Raw genomic sequence first — 18,158 nt, forward strand, 5'->3', positions numbered from 1 at the left:
CTGCAAGAATGTTTTTTTGCAAGGATTAAACGTGAACGAGCATTTGATTGATAAACAGAATTAGCATGGGCAAAGGAAGTCCTTGGGGGACAAACCATCTCAATGCTTAAGAAGATGTCACTTAGCATGATCTCATCTATTTTAATCATATGTCAAGCCTGTGTCTCAAAATTTCAGCTTGATGATATACAAGGACTTGCACCCAGCTCAAGATCTGTAGTGATCTCCAGCTATGAATGCAGACAACTCTATCTTGTCACTTATCTTTTACACTGGGAAAAGCTTCATCTCTTCTCCCCAGTAAGGGAGATGTTGCACAAAAACATCTATCTGAACCTCCTCTTTTGGTTACTTCTCATTTTTATTGAGTTGTGCACCTTTCATGAGTCACTTATTCTTTTGTTCAAGATCTTATCCCTAAATCCTTGAGCAAAGAAAGAATTAATCTCACTTAATATTGTAAAACTATACAGGATTACTGCAATTACTTTATAGATTTTAAAGACAGAAAGAAAATAACAGCAGCCTGAACGAAAAAAAAAAAAACCAAAAAAACCCAACCAGAAACTTAATTGACCAGAAGTTATTAAATAACTTGTGATTTACCTAATACATAACTATTCAAATAGAGCCTCTGTTTAAATTTCTATTGAAAGCTATATGCCCCATATGTTAATTAACTCTCACAGTTTAAAATTAGCCACTTGCTTCCCATTTGAATTCTGTTAGCCTCAAGGAGGTTTATTTCCACCTAATCCCTAGTTTTATCAGTTAGTCATGTTTCAAGCAATGAAGCCTGGACTTTAGTACTGCTGCTATTTTCATAGAATCATAGAATACTGTGATTATCTACCAGCCAAATGCCTTCAGGTTTATGATAAAATTATAACCCAGCTATGCTTACCTCAAATCCAGGGGGGCTTCCTGTGGCCCATTATCATAGAATATGCTGAGTTGAAAGGGACTCGTCAGTAGCATCAAGACCAACTCCTATCCCTGTGTAGGGCACCCCCAGAATCACACCATGTGCCTGAGAGCATCATCCAAACACTTCTCGTACTCAGGCAGGCTTGGTGCTGTGACCACTTCCTTGGGGAGCCTGTTCCACTGCTCAGCTGCCCTCTGAGTGAAAAACCTATTCCTGATATCTAAGCTAAACCTCTTCTGATTCAACTTCCTAACATTTCCCCAAGTCCTGTATTTGGTCACAGAGACCACAGGAGTGAACAAATCAGTACCAGTCCCATCTCTTCCCCTCGTGAGGAAGCCATATCCTGCAATGAGGTCACCCCTCAGACTCCTTTTCTCCAAACTGAACAATCCAAGTGAGCTGCTCCTCAGAAGTCATCCCTTCCAGACCTATCACCTCCCTCATTGCTGTCCTCTTCATGATCTCCAACAGCCCGATGTCTTTTCTATATTGTGGTGCCCAACATTGCACACAGTACTCAAGGAGAGGCCATGCCAGTTCAGACTGGAGTGGTCCCTCTCTGACACACTGCTCTGCAGCCATCCTGCAGTCTGTGCTTGCCACCAGTGTTGCCCCATCCTAGGCGCAGAATTTGGCACTTGTCCTTGTTACACTTCATGTGGTTGTGGATTGCCCATCTCTAACCTACCTATTTTTGTGCCCTTTGGAGGTGGTGTTTAAAGAGTGACCAGCACACATGAACTCCTGTACCTGCAAAAATATTTTTCCATGGGACTTGACTCAGAAGCTTTGTGAGCATCCTGAAATCTGCTCTCCTCATGTCCAATATTGAAATTTTGCTGGCACTTTTCCTCTTGCCAACAGAGATTTTAAATTCAATTGTCTCGTGGTCACTGTGACCAAGATGATCGCCACTTCACTCATGAGATCTTCTCTGTTAACAAGCAGCAAATCAAGGAGGGCATTCTTCCAAGCTGGCTCCCTTATGACCTGTTCCATAAAGCTGTCATCCAGATGGCTTAGAAATTTTCAGGCCTGGGTTGTGCTAGCTCTATGCTGTTCCTCATGCTGAGCATGTTAATGTAGAAACACTTCAGGTGTTGTGCATTGTGGCCAACACCTTGCAAAAAGAATGAAGGATCCCATTAGTGTTTGTTTCCTCAAGTTTTGTCACACCATCCCATTGTTTACCATTGGCAACCCTTGTTTTGTCCCCTACCCCTCCTCCAAGCTAGTTCAAAGCTCTACCATCAAGCCCCACTAACTCCTGTGCTAGAACTCTTTTTTCTGTCTGAGAAAGATTCCATATAAGCATCCCAGGTGTTGAGTAGATCATCCCATGATCAAAGAATCCAAAATTCTTTTGCTTACACCACTCTCGGAGCCATGCATTGACCAGATGGATCTGTCTTATTAATATCACCCTTTGTTAATGAGAGGATTGAGGAGATCACAACCTGAGCTCCCAATCCCTCAACCAAGCATCCCAAAGCCTTAAAAACTCTTTTAATCACCCTCAGACTTCTCTGTGTTATTTCATCATTACCTACTTGAACAACAGCTAATGGGTTCAAGTAACTGAGGGCCTCATTAGGGTCAGGAGTTTACCAGTAATGTCCTTTACCTGACACCCTAGGAGACAACAGACTTCCCTGTGAGTTGGGTCTGGTCTATACATCTGGCCCTCCATTCTGAGTCTCCTATTACAACTGCATTTCTTAGCATAGGAGGTCACAATTCACGTGGTTTCATGAGTGCTGCATCATACAAGACACAGCATCATATATTTGTTACCAGAGGTGCATATGAATAACTTATGCCTCTAAGGAAGGATGTCCCAGAGGGAAATTGAGATTTTTATGGTGGCTTAGTTTCCATGTAGAAGTGCTCAGCTTCTTTCATTTTTTCTTTGATTTTTTGTTTAAATTTTACCAGGTGGGACAAGCTAAAAAACATCTATTTTTACCAGGTTGTACTGTCAGAGCTTCCTACATTCTCACTTGTGAATTTTACACTTGTTCACAACTTCAATTTTTTTAAGTCGCACTTGCCTGTGATATTTCTTATCCCTGGGTACACTTCCTTTTGTCTGCTATCCTGTCATCTTCATTCTGTTTTTCCAGAAAAAGTTTAAACAGTGATCTGTTCAAGCTTTTCACTATTAAATGTATTTCCAGTAAATGATAGCTAAGATGTTGCCACTCTGGATTGAATAGGAATATTGCAGCAGTTGTTATCAAACTTCTCAAATATGATTCATACTGTAGAAGAGTTTATGTACTCAGTCAAATCCTTGTAAAAAAAAGAATGTGATACCTGTGTTCGATCTGGCATTAACCACCAGAATAAAATTTTAAAAAGAAAAACAAAAGCTACATGTAGTAGCTTCTCATTTCTCTTCCAAGTGAGGTACAGGATAATAATCAAAATATATCTTATTTTTAATGAGGAAGGTAAAGAAATCTACCAGGTTAGGGCCTAAAAATCATAGAGTGGCAGTAAAAATACAAAAATCTGTTTTCTGCAAATGCAGTACTGCAAGTCTTCACACCATAGCTCATGGCCACAATGGTAAGGTAATGAAAACAGAAGAAAACCTTGAAAACAAAGTATTTTCACAGTTAAGAAACACATGTGCTAAGATTCTTAGGGATTGTTTTGTACCATGCCAGAGAGCAAGAGAGTCATAAACATTAAGGTTATGGCCACGATGTGTCACTGGAGCTCAATACAGGCCACAGTATCTTTTTTTTTTTTTTTTTTTTTTTTTTTTTTCCTGAAAGAAGATTTTGTGAATCCAAAGCAGAAAGCTGTATGTAGCCTGACAGATGAAATCACTGCAGAGAGAACACTGGTAGCTGTGCAGTTCCTGTGGATCAACCAGAAAAAAATATTTAATCAGGATGTGTAGCCCAAACATGAACATTCTTTTATTGGTAGTTTTGTTATTAACACTGGACAGGTAGTAAGACAAAGAAACTCCTCAAAGAAAGGAATTCCCTACCAGCATCCCCACAGATAGAAGTTAACATCCAATTTCTCATCATGAATAACATATTCTGATCAATCTAAGTATGAAGTTCAGCAGGTCCTGTGCTCCACAGAGATCTTGAGAAGGGTGCAAGCTCAGTTACCAGAAAGTTTCAGATTGAGATGTTGTGATTTGATCTTCAGAATCTGGTCACAAAATCTCATTCATTTATTTAGAATCCTTTATCTGAGTCCTTTATCTTGGTAGTCTTCATATGTAAAAGATTAGAGCTCTGCATGAATATTTCTGTCATACCTAAAAGAACAACTGTTATATTAATGTCTAGCTTGAGCTTTCTTGTGCAGTGCAGTCACACATCTCTGCTGTGATACCAGTGTCTTCTACCACCTAACTCTTTCAGTAAAAAAACTGAAATTTTGACACTCCCACTGCAGATATCCTCATATAGCCATGAATATACCCACTGTCCATCTCCTCAGCATTCAAGCTTGGTTGAATGTCTAATTTCTTTCTTTCTCTCCAGCATACCCTAGCTGGTGTTATTGCTAAGTCTTGCTTTAGTATCTCAGAGGTGGTACCTTTCCATATCACTCTGGCTTGAGGTGCTTGAAATGCTCTTTCCCAGCTACAGTAGCATCTTTTCCTCAGTTTCTCACCAGTGTTTCTCTTCCTGTCGCTTTATCCTAGTGCTAAGATCTGTTCATTCTCTTGAATTTCATCCCTGTTACTTCACTCCCTTGAAAGCTCCCTCCAATTATAATTTTGGCTAATGATCAGCTGATTTCATAAAATTTACTAATCTAAGATACACAGAGAAATCTGAGATCTCAGGCTCTGGAGAGAAACACAGCCATGTCATCCAGCCCATGCTTTTGCTCTTACTGCTTTTACACCTCCCTGTCCAGCTGTCCTTCACTATTGCCTCTTCAACACATTTACCTGGCTACTTGTCTCAGACTGACTGCTCACCCCCTTCATTGCAGTCCCCTTTCCCTCTAGCTCGTGCTTCTCTGTACATTTTCAAAACTCTCCCCTCCCCCTTCTATTCTCTGTTTTCACAGCCAGGCCACTACCCCCCACAGTCAGATGCTCTCTGAAGCTGTCCTGTTCACTTGTTCTGTCAGCTGCTTCGCAGCATCCCTCTGGTTCCCTCTTCCTCTCTCCTCCCTGGTCTCATGTGGTCCCAGGCTACCCATAGTCATCTTCCCTAGCCTGAATTCCACAGCATCACACAACTCCCTCTTCCTAACATGCCTCAGTCCCACAGGGAAGCAGAAGGAAGAAAAGAGATGCTCTTCACTGCAGCATCTAGTTAGAAGGAGAGCAAGTGCTGCCTCTGGCATCCCAGCGGAGTCATCTCAGGGAAAGGGCAAGCTGCTGTCAGCTGGAGCTTGACCTGTGCACACAGAATTATCAGGCACTTTTACCTCTAGGAAATCTCTACTCATGTGCTAACTACAATTTACCAACTTGGCCAAATTTAGACAGGTTTTCAAGAGGACAGCAAAAGGCAATTTTCTGCTGCAGATCCCCTTTCCTCTCCATTCAATCTCAAGAGAAATTTCAAGGTCATGTCCCAAATGTCTGGGAGACTGAAAAGAATTTTGAGAAGCTTTTAGTCTTCATAAAATGGCTAATAAACACATTTCTATAGTTTATTTTACATATTACATATACCTCCCAAACACTTGGGACATGGCTTCCTACAATTTCAGTCACAGGAGAATATAGGTCCATTGCAATCATTGATGGCTACTATTTGTTATTCAGCAAAGGAGAAGATGATCAAGAAAAGACTGAATATGTGTGAAAAGACAAAGCTCTTGAAAGAATAAATAAATCAAATAGGCAGCCTGGCAATCCTGGCTTGGGAATGTTTGGAAAAAAATTTGAAGTTTAGGTGTGAGCTCAATGTAGGTGACTTCAGGTCAAGCATGTGATAAGAATCAAAGCCCTCCAACAAGTAGATGTTTTTTTTATTGGTTATAAAATCATGCAGTCTTTCTATCCCTTAAATTTCCTTTTTTTCCTGGTTATCTGCACTAAGAGAACTCCTGCCTAAAGGAACTAAACACAAAGAGATGCTAGTGTGCCAAGGTTTTTGCTGTCCCTGATCATTTTTATAAACTATACTGAAAATGGGGTCATGTTATAAAATTAGAATAATTTCAAAAACAGTGTTGGAAACAAATGTTCTTCCTACAGTCAGCACTTACCAGCCCTTCTACATTTCTGAATAGATTCTGAGGAACTGAGAGCCTTCAAGGAAATGTCTAGAGATGCACAGGTGCAGAAGGCAGTTTTTCTAAATTTTGCACTTCCATATCAGATGCTTGTGAAGCTGAGGAATAGGTAAGAAACTGTGATATAACAACCAGAACAAGATACAAGATCATCTGAAGGAACAAAGATGAATATAAGTAAGTTGCCAATCCTGAAATGCCTGTAGAGCATCTGTAATTACAGCCAGAGGCCTCAGGAGGAGACTTCGGAGCGCAGTTACTGCAAAGCCATTGGCCCATGGCATTTTCAATTAAATCCTGTCAGGCCCAGTGGGACTGCTCAGATGGAAGAGGAATTACTAGCTGTGCTCTTTGGAACACAGAACAGTCCTATCAGTTCCCATTTTGGCATGGGATGGATATGAATCCTGACCAGAGCCATCAGAAATTATCATGCTGAGCTCTCAAAAGTGATGGAAATTATGTTTCTGTGTCTCTGGTACTATAAGATAAGGATAATTTAATGTAAAAAGAAATTATAATTAATTAAATGGATTACAATGTAGATGACGATACAGGAGACAGAGACATCTGCAAGAGATACTCTGATTTGTGATGGGACACTTCAGGCAATCACAAAAGGATGGAACATAAACTTACTTCAGATGAGTAAACCCAAAAATAGCAAGACCTACAGGAATTTAGCTGCCTGAAAGCAGCAGAAGGAGAGCTGTACTTGTAAAACATCACTGTATTTAAAGGGAACACAAAAGCAGATTTAAGACCTGATGACAAAGTTAAATGGGTCTACATATAACACTTGAAGAAAAAAGACACATCAGAGGCAACCAGAAAGTGTATTGACCAGGCATAAATACCAGACAGAATGAAGCAGCAGGCAGTAGGCACCAAGATAAGGAGAAAGGTCTCAAGAGAGCCCAAGCTGTTCCTAAAAGGTCAGAACATAACCTTTAATAGCAAAAGCTGCCACAGGTGTTTTCTGTATGTGATCTGGAGGCCTATCCAACAGTCAAGAAGAAAATCATTAAGTGTAATCTAAGCCTGGTAAGTGCTGAATAAATTACAAAGGAGTTCAAGTACTAATGTGCCAGTTAATCATAGCACATTTTTCCCCCAGGTTACCCAGAAATTAGTGGGAAAACAATCAGTAGTGTATGCTGATAAAAAGACATCATGAACAGGAAAGGGACAACATTCAGAAATGCTGTGTTCACCTACCAGCAATACAGAGACATACAGACTAGTGAACCAAACATTTATTTTAGGGTAGGCCTGCTTGCTGAAAGTGTTTATGAGAGCAGAGGGTCACAGAAGCTCAACTGTTTACTTACAAACATGGCACTAAGTCTTGATTCTATCACATAAATGTTTCATATCCCTACTGATGCTTGGACCCACTTTAGTTAAAACCTGTGCTAGTAAATTAGTAAGTGCTAAGGCACCAGCACTGAACTTTATTAGCTCATTACTTTATTTGTTCAGGCTGACCTTAGCAAAGTTTTGATGTAGGTCAATTCACACCTAACCATCCCCTGACCTGAGACCAGAAGGGTAAATAGCTGTCTCCAGTGAACAGTTCAGATGACATAAAACTTTAAGTTTGAATGTTAGATGAGGTTAATGCAATGTGTATAGGATGTTGTCCTAAGGACTAGATAATCAAGCCTGGCACTGTTTTATTTACTAATAGAGATTCTGCCATTAATGCAGTATCAAAAGACAGCAGACTGAATGATAGAGGATCGCAGATTATGCCAAGAAATCATAAAGTTTGGAAACTAACAGCATTGAAAAAAAGATAAATTGGAACGAGTTAGAGACAAACAGAAGACAAAAGCAGACAGGTCAGTTCCAGGACCAGGAGGATTCAGAGCTCTGGGCAGTCCCTGATCTGCCTCAGACACCACAGAAGAAGTCTGGCATATGAGAACTACATAATTGTGCTTCTTCATACAGAGGGTGTGCCTGGCAAGCACAGCAGAGAAACTGCACATGAGGCACATCCTCTGGCTTAGTAAAAGGGCACTAATTGACCACGAAAGGCTTAAGGCATCTGTTGATCAAGATGTTTCCACTGAGTGGTGGCATTGAGAGTAGCAAAGGCAGAAGCAAGTCCCACATTATCAGCAAGACCCACAACCAAAGAAAAACTGGGATGAAGATTTACATATTTAAAAGAATAGAAGGTCTAATACAATGTCTGGGTAAAGGCCAAATCATGAGAGTCAACTATGGGTTGGGATCAAGTGGCAGCTGGAAGTCAGCAAATGCTTGCACAAAGATTTCAAAATAGCATGGATATCAAGACAAGGCAGCAAAGACTGCAAAATACAAGCATTCAGTTGAGGAAGCCAGCCTGTCAAAATCTAGCAAATATTGAATATTGATGAAGCATCTCTGTAAATAGATTTTTCAATTACATAGCTAATAAATTAGAGGAAAACTGTGCAGGATTCATCACACTTAACTTCAAACATCAGCCATGTTGGTGTCTCCCATCCAACCTACTTATACGAAGCTCCCTTTGCAGGCAGTGGAAAGGACAGACATGATTCATCTGACTTATTTGAGACAGCAGACTTGTGCTCTACTAGTACTTGTTTCTCTATTTTTCTATGAAGGGAGTTTCAGTGATTAGCTCAGATGGAGACATCTGCATGTGGCCTCATATCTCCCAGCCAGGGATTCATCTTGTGTTTTACCTCCCATTAAGCACCAAGCAGGAGGTTGATTGCCATTTTCATACATGGAAGGCACTTTTTCCCAGATAGCAAAAGTGGCACACAACGATGTGGGGTTCTTTTTCATACATTATCTTGCAATCAGGAAGGCTAGCTTTGGGGTTGATTTACAATTGTTGGATTGGCTTTTAGTGCACTTCTTCATTCAAAATGGTCCAGTGGAGGTCACTAAGTCAGCAGACTAAAATTTTTATCATCAATTTTAGTGTGATTTAAAATGGTAAAGAGGTGCACTGCCTCTGTCTTTAACAGAAGTTGTAGCTCTTTCCATCTGTCTCTCTTCTACATGCTGTGTGCACCGACGTCATCAGATGGATAATGGCTTACCACAGAGGCCCTTGCCAGGGTGGAGGGCAAATTCCCTCTTGAGGGACACTGGTGCCCAGTGAAATCTGCATGGGACAACCTTGCTAAGTAGTTTAGGATACCATGGGAAATGTTTTAACTGCAGATGTTAACTATATTTCTTCTAACTGCAGTAGGGTGTCTAAGTCCCTTTTCTATCTGACTCTCAGTTGTACAATATAAACAATAACAGATAGGAAGTTAAATTAACTTTTAAAATGAGACAAGTTTATTACAAGTTAACAGTCCTCTAATGCAGCCACACAAAGTTCAAATGTTCGTAAAGGAAATTATGTGAGGTCAAGTGTGCTATTTTTAAAATATAACAATGTGATAAACCTTGAGCTAATACCCAAGGACAAAGCTGGTGCTGAGTTACTGCACATTCCAATGAGGAATGAAATATTAATACAGAAGTCTACTGGTAGTTTCTTACAGGTCTCTACCTCACTGAATCTTGCAGGGCTGAAAGCCTGACCCTGCACTCTTCACTCCAAGACTTCCCATTGGTTTCAAAATGAATTATCTCTCTGTAAAGACTAAGCAAAAACTTGTAGGGCATGGGCTGTATTAGAAACAGTGTTCTAAAAACCTATGGAAGCTGTTCAGTCTGAGAGGCTTGCCTTTAGAGCTCAAATTCATGTCTCATAGTCCATACACCATGGATTTCATACCCTAAGGCATAACTTGATAAAACCTGAGTCTTGCAATGTTTTACAAAGCATGATTAACCTCTTACTGTGTGTTACGCAAAGATTAAGAGGCGGTGTTATTGCTTGCAAAATCACCTGCTATTTCCAGGAAGCAGTCATTTGCTGGACCTGTCCTTGTCACTAGCATAAGTATACTTTTAATAATTTCTCGTTCCCTAAGTGATGTTTTTGCATCACAGTGATGGATATGCTACAGCTGGCAGAATGGTTTAAGATCTGCTCATTTCTATCTTGTTCTTCTGGTGCCATCTAGAGGTTTTATTCTTAGTTCTATGAAACAGAAAATAAAGACCCTTACTGTATTTCAAAAGTTTCCTTTAAAAACTGTCTGTGCATTAACATCAGTTATGATGCTTTGTCTCTAACAGATTAATGAAGTGTGTGCAAGTTTTTGAGGTGTGGGGTGCAACTGAACCACATGCGCTGGGGAAAGGCACACACTAAGGCAAATACTGTCATTAAAAAAATATTTTTTCCTCATAAAAAGCACCTGTAAATTTGCCTTAGGAGGAATTTTCATAGAGCTTGTTTTCAGGAAAATAAACAGTAAAATATCAAAGCTGATTCAAAGGAAGCAGGTGCTTGAAGAAAAGGCAGTCTTGCCACTCTTGTAGCAGAATGCCAGCATGACAGACACAGCCATGAATTTGGCCCATCAGCACACCTGGCTGACATCTTATCTGCCTCCCGTGACAAGGCAGCAATGCTCCAGTTTGCACTAGTGCTGCCTAGAAAAGCACAACATGAAACTCAGACAACACAGAAGTCACCGGTGTGACAGAAAATTATTTTAATAGGAGCATTTCTTTTTAAAGGTAACAGGAATAGCTAATGATGCCCTGGATTTGTAAAAATAACAGACTGGATCCACATCCAGTATACATTAGCCAGTCTCCCTTGATCTTTGTGTGGGAAGGCTTATTTGGCATCAGAATTTCTCCAGCATATCTCACTTTCTTCCCTTCCCAGTTCAAAATGTATATTAATTAAACTAATGATGACACCAAGTCTGTGAAAGGTGTGTGCTAATATGCTAATGTGCCTAATCATGTATGCCATTGGACTTGATTGCCAAAGCATCCTATTTGTCCCTCTAATATCCATCCAACTGTATTGCCCCTCCAGGTAACTAGTTCACTCTGAAAAGACAGTCCCTTTTAAACATAGTTGACCTGAGTCATTCCCTAGCACTGATAACAAGGTTTACAGATGAGCACAAAAGAATCAAAGACACACTGAGCACCAAAAAATGTGAAATGGTTTATAGGAAGTCCTTAGCCTTTTGAATACAATGTTCCTGTGAATTATAATTTCTGTACTTCAGCAGAGGATTAACTGTCATAATAAATTATTTCTGTTTACCTGGAAGAAATACGTGAAGCTTGCTTAACTAAGGAGGCCAGATAAAGGTACATCTAAGATGAACTAACCTTGTCTCCTGTGCCCAAGGATACCACTGAAAAGCTGACATAACAAGCAATAATTTGATAGTCTCAGCTAAAATTAACCCATGTGCTGTAGAAGGAGAGAAGAATAATATCAAATTCTTGCTGATACTCACTTTGTATGCTCAAGAATGACTCTGATGTTTTGTGGGTCTGTCACAGTAAGATTTTTAAAACCTTAGAGGCCTTTAATTAGAAATTAGAATAGAATAAAATGTGAGTTATTTTATTGAGACATTTGCTGAAATTCTTTTGGTGACAGATTCATATCAAACTGCATTTTCTTATTTTCACAGATATTTGGAGGATAAAACTTTGCTTTGCTTTGTGTCCTAAAATTTCCTAAATAAACTATCTCATGTTAATATCATGTTCTTTAATACTTAACCCTTTCACCAGGCACAGAATGTGGTTCCATAGCCACAGGAATTTTTCAAAAAAGTATTTTTTATAACTCCTGGCTGTTTATACTGTACTTATACATAAACTCACTCTTCACTGGCTCTAAGTACACAAATCTTTCAAAAAGCTGTTTATTTTAAGTCAAAGCATCTTTTAATAAACTGTGATTAAAGACTATTTCCTTTCCAGAGCTGGTCTGGCTGTTTTCTCATCATGACTACTCACAGATATCTGAGTTTAAAAGGAGGCTTGCAGTTTTTCTTACTCAGGCAATTTGAATCTACAGTGAGTCCATTCTCAAGCTCATTACCTGTAAAAAGCATCAGGTTCTTATATAGTTTAAAGTACCACATCCCGAGTGCCTCCTTCAATATTGAAAACAAAGATAATGTACAAGAAAGAGAGAAAACATCCAAAACTAGCAGTTAACATTTGCATGTGAGAGGTAGGATACCTAGCTCTAGTCTCTTTTTCAGTCTGTTTACATAGTCAGACAATGTTTAAAATGCTAAACAGAAGCAGCACTTCCATTTACAAGGAAGACTGAGGATTAGTGCACTACCCTTGGTGGTCACATATTGGGCTAAATCCCCATGGATGGAGAAGAGGGAGACAGGGAGTGACTGGATGCTACTCTCCTGTCTCCCACATGAGTGCTCCAATTTTCTGTATCTGACAGCTTGTAAATTGGCTTCTCAGTTCTTCTGCTTTTCCTCTGTCTCAAAAATAAAACATTTTTTAAATCAAGTGAAGTATTCGTTTGCCAGACAAAATAATAGAAGGTCTATATCACTTCGATGAGGGAGGAAAATGGGGGAAAAAAAGCCCTGTGATTAAATTTTCTCTGAAAGTGTTAATTTTCCTGGTTTTTTCAATTATTTTCATATTTTCCACACGTAAGCTTTCAAAGACTCAGCACTGATTTCAGCCATGACCCCAAACACAAGTTACAGTCCCAGCCCTTGTGTCAAGCACTCTCATCTAGTTTCTTATTTGAAAATTTTGAAGAGCAACATTTCTCCAGGCTACTCCTCATCCAATCTCCCCTGCCTCCCACAATGTTCCCTTTTCCTCATATTTATCCTAGAGACTGAGAGAAATCACTTGAGGAGGGCTGCATCCAGGATGTTTGTATGACCAGTGTTACTTACCATTCGAAGGAATCTTCTAAAAACTGGTTAGCAAATTGCAGAGGTTCATCTAGGTAGATAAATGGACTTTATTGAACAGAGAACCTGCTCTGAAAATGCCAGTGCTGCAGTCAATATGTATTGTATGACAGATAGGTGAGTAATCTCACTGAATGTTTCATCGTAAGCACATACCAAAATCTTTGCCTAGCAGAACATAACTTTAATCATGGAAGAGTTCTGTTGCTCATTTTTGGATGAGAGAGAATAATAGACATAATTATCTTAAGTGATTGAATTGTATACATCCCTTGGTACCAGTTTGAGCTTGCAACTTGACCTGTATCGTAAAGAGGAAGATTAATGTCACAAGTGCCACTCAGTGACTGTGATCAACCACAATTTGCATTCTTTATTTAAAGGAGACAGTCTGCATGCTACCAGCTGTGAAATTGTGCAATAAGCAATAATTAAACAATGAAAAAGAGTAAACAGAACTAGTTAAGTGTGATTTGGAGCAGTGAGTAGTAAAGGTGACTTTAAAATTTCATTAAGAGAAAGCAAGAAAAACAAAATACAACCACATGACCTTTGCTTCAATGAGTAAACAGTGAACATTTATAAAACTCTACTAAACATAAATAATGATAAAACAACACACATCATGTTTTATCACAGGATAAAAGAGCAATGTCATTAGTAAATAGGGACAATCCACTAGACTTACATGATCAGAGGTTTCAAAGCCCAAGGGACTGTGTGTATAACAAAGCAGGAACCATTTCTGAATATGCATCTAACAAGAGTTCACAGCTTTTATTGATGGGATAGTTATTCTCAGCAGGTTGTTAGGTTTTTTTATTTAAGAGTGTTGGGAAGGGTGGATATTGAGGTTTACTGTAGGTTTGCACAACCTGCCATTGCATGTGGGAACCTTTGGAAAGCATTTGGCTTTTTGTTTTTTGTAAGTCATAGATATTGAAAATTAATTTGTTGCAGAAGTGTACAGCACCATAGCACAGCTACCTCCCTAAAGCAAACTTCTAAAAGCTCAATTTCCCTTCAGACACTACCAAATAGTTACGTGTGGGAATACCTCAGCTACAGCTCATATATTCTATTTTGCCTGCCAAATGCAGTGTCAAGCTTTACTTCTTATTCTGCCTTGCCCTCAGGTTTGAGGGCTCCTTCTGACGGTGGTATTGGCTTGGGTTTAGCAAGCTGGCCTGGCTGAATTTCAGGCATTTTTTCACCATGTCTGTACACACTTATAGTGACATCCACTGTTTCCCCACCGTACTTGTTCTTGACATGGATGCTGTACTTGCCCGAGTCTTCTGAGGTGACTCCCTTGATTGTTAAGCTGGCATGTTTGCCATGTTCCAGAGAAAAGGAATAGCGCTCATTGCTTTCAAATATGCTGTCATTCTTGAACCAAACCACTTCAGGGTCAGGATTTCCAAATACAGTACAGGTCAGATTCAACGTCTGAGGGAGGAAAAAAAGAATTCTTAGGATCAGTCAGATTTTGCTTAACCATAATATTCTCAGTACTTTTTTTCGCTTCTTGTTCACCATTTTACCAGTGACTATGATGCAGTAATAGCCTAGGGTAACGGTGTCAGGAGTTGGTGTGTTGGACTGTCACTGCAGTCCTGCCTTCAGGAGACTCCTGAAAATCCATTAGTCTGACAGGAGGTTCAGGCAACGATAGGTTTAAAAACATCTTTGAAGTTTCCCTGTACACAACAGGGAATAAAACTGAGCAAGTCTTTTCTGACCGAGGCTTCCTGAAGTTATTGCTTGAAATTATAAAAAAAAAACAACAAACAAAACAAACGAAAAAACCCCAAAAAAACCTTAAAAATAGAGTATATATCATGAATCAGTGCACATTGATTGCAGGTGATGCTGAATAATAAAATGGAAATATTTGACAATATTTGACATGTTGTAAAAGTGTTACAGACAGGTACAGCATATTCAGAGAATAACTGAAATAATGTAGTATTCCATCCTGGAACTTCATGTATTTTCCAAAACAAAACCACTGAGATTGAAGACATAAAATTGTCATAGTTGTTCTTGCAAATTTTTATATACATACTGCTGAATGTATATACATTTTGACCACCTTATGTATATGTATGTAATTAGGTGCAGTGATGACAGAATAAGTAATGTCATGTAGGATGTAAAGTTGAATAATAGCCTATAGTATATAGCCTCACTATAAAATATTTAAAGGAGTAATGATGAAAACACAAAAATAAAACTTAAGGAAGTCAAATTAATGTGTAATAGAGCGAGACTAAGTTTCACCATCCTTTCTGTAACTCAGGCAACACATAGTGACTGTTGCTCTCAAAACTGACCTCATTTAAGAACAATTAATATTTAATTCATAATAATTAATCAAATCTTAATTAGTTAATATATAAAGCTTACCAGAGAACAGATGTATTTCATAGCCATTTCAGATCATTGGGGCCTATTCTAATTCATTAAATCACAGATCTGATTTAAAATCACATTTACTCTCCAAAAAAGCATTAGTAAAGACTTTTCTTGTGGCCATATATTTATGTAATCATACCATTCCACTGCATGAGGAAAATTCTCTGCTTTTTTTTTTATATGCGGTTACTTCTCACGCTTGTGCTTTCATGATTCTTGCATGGAAGCTGCTCATATTTAATTTAGAGATGATCTTGAAGTTTCACTTTCTTGTGATTTATTTGTTTTACTGATTTCAGGAACCAGAGTTACTCTTCACACATTCAGTTACTTAATCTGCACATGATTAGGTTCCCTTTGAAGCCTCTTACTTATGTCCTTAATTTAAGGGTGTGGGACTGTATGAGGAAATTGCAGCAAATCTATGCATGCAGCCTGGCTATTTTCTTACAGTGTAGTTGTTTTAAGATGTTGTGATAGAGTGACTTGTACCTATCCTCATCAGAGATCAGCTTTCTTGCTGGGAGGTGCCTCTGCCTACCACAATAAGAAGGCACCTCATGTAAAAACCATTAGAGACAAAAGAAAGCATGAGCCAAGGGGAAAATTATTATTTCTGTTTGGTTCAGAGTTGAGTATCTTTCAGCATCCACTGCAAAGCCCACGTGATCCTTCTAAAGACTCTAAAACAACATTCAGAAAATGAGCAACTGACAGAAAGTTGAAAGATTCACGTGCAGTCTCCTACTCCAGTTATAAGAAAGAGCTTCCACACAAAGCAACACAGCTGTAGCCTCTTAAGATGCAACTTAAAAAAAGAGCCACAAACAGCCTGATCAGGATGCTCTTGATATCCAGCAGGTGGTAAGAGTCACATTCACTCATGAGCTAATCTGCTATAGTCAGTCAGAATCAAAGTCCATCTAGCTATTTTAGAGGTTAATAACAACTGCTTAAGACAGTGTACAAAAGTACAGAGGCTGAATAGTGGAATTCTATTCCCAGTGTACCTTCCTGCTTTTACACAATTTGATGGCTTACTGTCTGGATATAAGCACAAGGTATATTCAGAATATTTTCTTTAATGGCCCCTGCTGGGCTTCCTTTCATGACATTGTCTATTTTCTTTTTCTGACCCAAGTCTATTTTTGCCTAACCTGTTAAGGAACAAATTAATTATGAAACATTTGAAAAAAATACTTTCTTTTGATTACTTAAAGCCTGTAATGACCATGAAATTAGGTACACCTTAGTTCTTGTGCTGGATAATAATTTCCAGGTGCCTCCTCTGCACTATTCTCAGTGCTGTATTTTTTTATTTTTTTTTTTCTCTTTCAGTGTTTTTTTCTTGCCAGGCTTAAGGGACTTAGTTTCTCCCTATAGGGAAGGACAGGGCACCCAAGAAAAGAAGTTTTGCTTCAGGAGAAAGCAATCAAGAACTTTCTGTCTGTGTGGAAAGGATGAAAAAGGTTTGTTATTCCTGGAATGAAGACTTGGGTTTCTGGAATCTGGAACTCACCCTCAGGATGGAAAGACCATTACTTCCTGGCACCTGTGAGGACTAACAGCATCTCAGACTAATAATTTTGGGTTGAGGTTGCATGAGATCCCATTTCACCATGACAAAAAGCCCCGTAAGGGACATCAGTCAATCGGCATCATGACATTTCATTTCTAGCAGTCAAAAGACTTTGCAAAGATTTACCAATTTTGACTTTGGATCTGCGTGTTTAGTTAGTATTGATGTCAAAAAAAAAGTGTTTTCACTGCCCTTCAATCTCCCACAATTATATATTGTAGCAGGACTAGCTGCCAATTATATAGGAAGAGAGTTTAGCTATGTAGCTCAGGTAGTTTCTCTACCATCTTCTACTCTTACCAGCCATTAAAGTCCATGTATAGCACATTGGAGAAACAGACCTAGCTTTTGTTTCTGCTACATTGTGTCTCAAAGGGTAACCACTTCTTCTTGCCTCTAGTTTCTCCACAGGGCAGGAGTTGACTCTGCCCTTGAACTGCTCTGCTTACAGAGCTGAAAACCAGCCCCAGTTTGAGCATGCAGTTAGTTTAGAGCCTCTTATTGAGAGGCCTCTTATTAAGACCAGTTCTTATTGAGGCTGACCTTGATTATCTAAGATCTGAATCAGGCTGTGCCTCCTCTGACTTTACAGCCAACTGAGGATGTAACTATGCTCATTTGCAACTTTGCATGAGTCTCAATTAGATTACTAACACGAGGTTGTTTAAATTATCCTCCCTCTGCTGCCTGCTTCTATGAAATCATCTACATTCAGTCTCCTTTTGCCATTAAAGAAAATCTCTTGGCAGTCAGCGTGACTCATTGACAAAAACTGTCCTTACCTTCCCATCCATTATAGTAACAACGTCAGGCAAACCACCAATAACTTTACCACGATCTAGGAGTTAAAGAAAAATATGTAAGTAATGTGAAGTTTAGAACTCAAAATGACTCATTTTTTAATGATTTAACTTGGTGCCATGTTAGTCACAACTTTCTGGGGGACTTATCTTTAAAAAAAAAAAAAATAGTGTCCTTGGTAAATTGAACAAATAACAGAATCATTTTTGGGATATTTTGTGTTCTTTCTTTTAAGATATTTTATGGTTCTCTCAGATTTTTAGCCAAGACTGATGCACATAACTACCTGGAAGCTACTTGCTGAGCTTGACAGCTTGTGCTTTGGGCACAGAGCAAAGCATGGCAGATGCTTTTAGCACCTTGGTGGTGTCTAAGGAAA

General features: G+C 39.0%; 1 protein-coding gene across 2 annotated transcripts in view; it reads right to left on the reverse strand.

The window, feature by feature from the left end:
- Positions 1–13,467: 13,467 nt before the first annotated feature.
- Positions 13,468–18,158, reverse strand: part of MYOM2 (myomesin 2) — a 75,481-nt gene continuing 70,790 nt past the window's right edge. For both annotated transcript variants that reach the window (XM_071741769.1, XM_071741768.1), the window contains 2 exons: positions 17,761–17,816; positions 13,468–14,430 (listed from right to left, as the gene is read on the reverse strand). In XM_071741769.1, the coding sequence (XP_071597870.1) occupies positions 14,098–14,430; positions 17,761–17,816 (389 nt within the window). In that variant the 3' untranslated portion in view covers positions 13,468–14,097. The remainder of the gene's footprint in view (positions 14,431–17,760; positions 17,817–18,158) is intronic.

Source organism: Heliangelus exortis, chromosome 3 (genome assembly GCF_036169615.1).
Source record: "Heliangelus exortis chromosome 3, bHelExo1.hap1, whole genome shotgun sequence".
Taxonomy (NCBI): Eukaryota; Metazoa; Chordata; class Aves; order Apodiformes; family Trochilidae; genus Heliangelus; species Heliangelus exortis.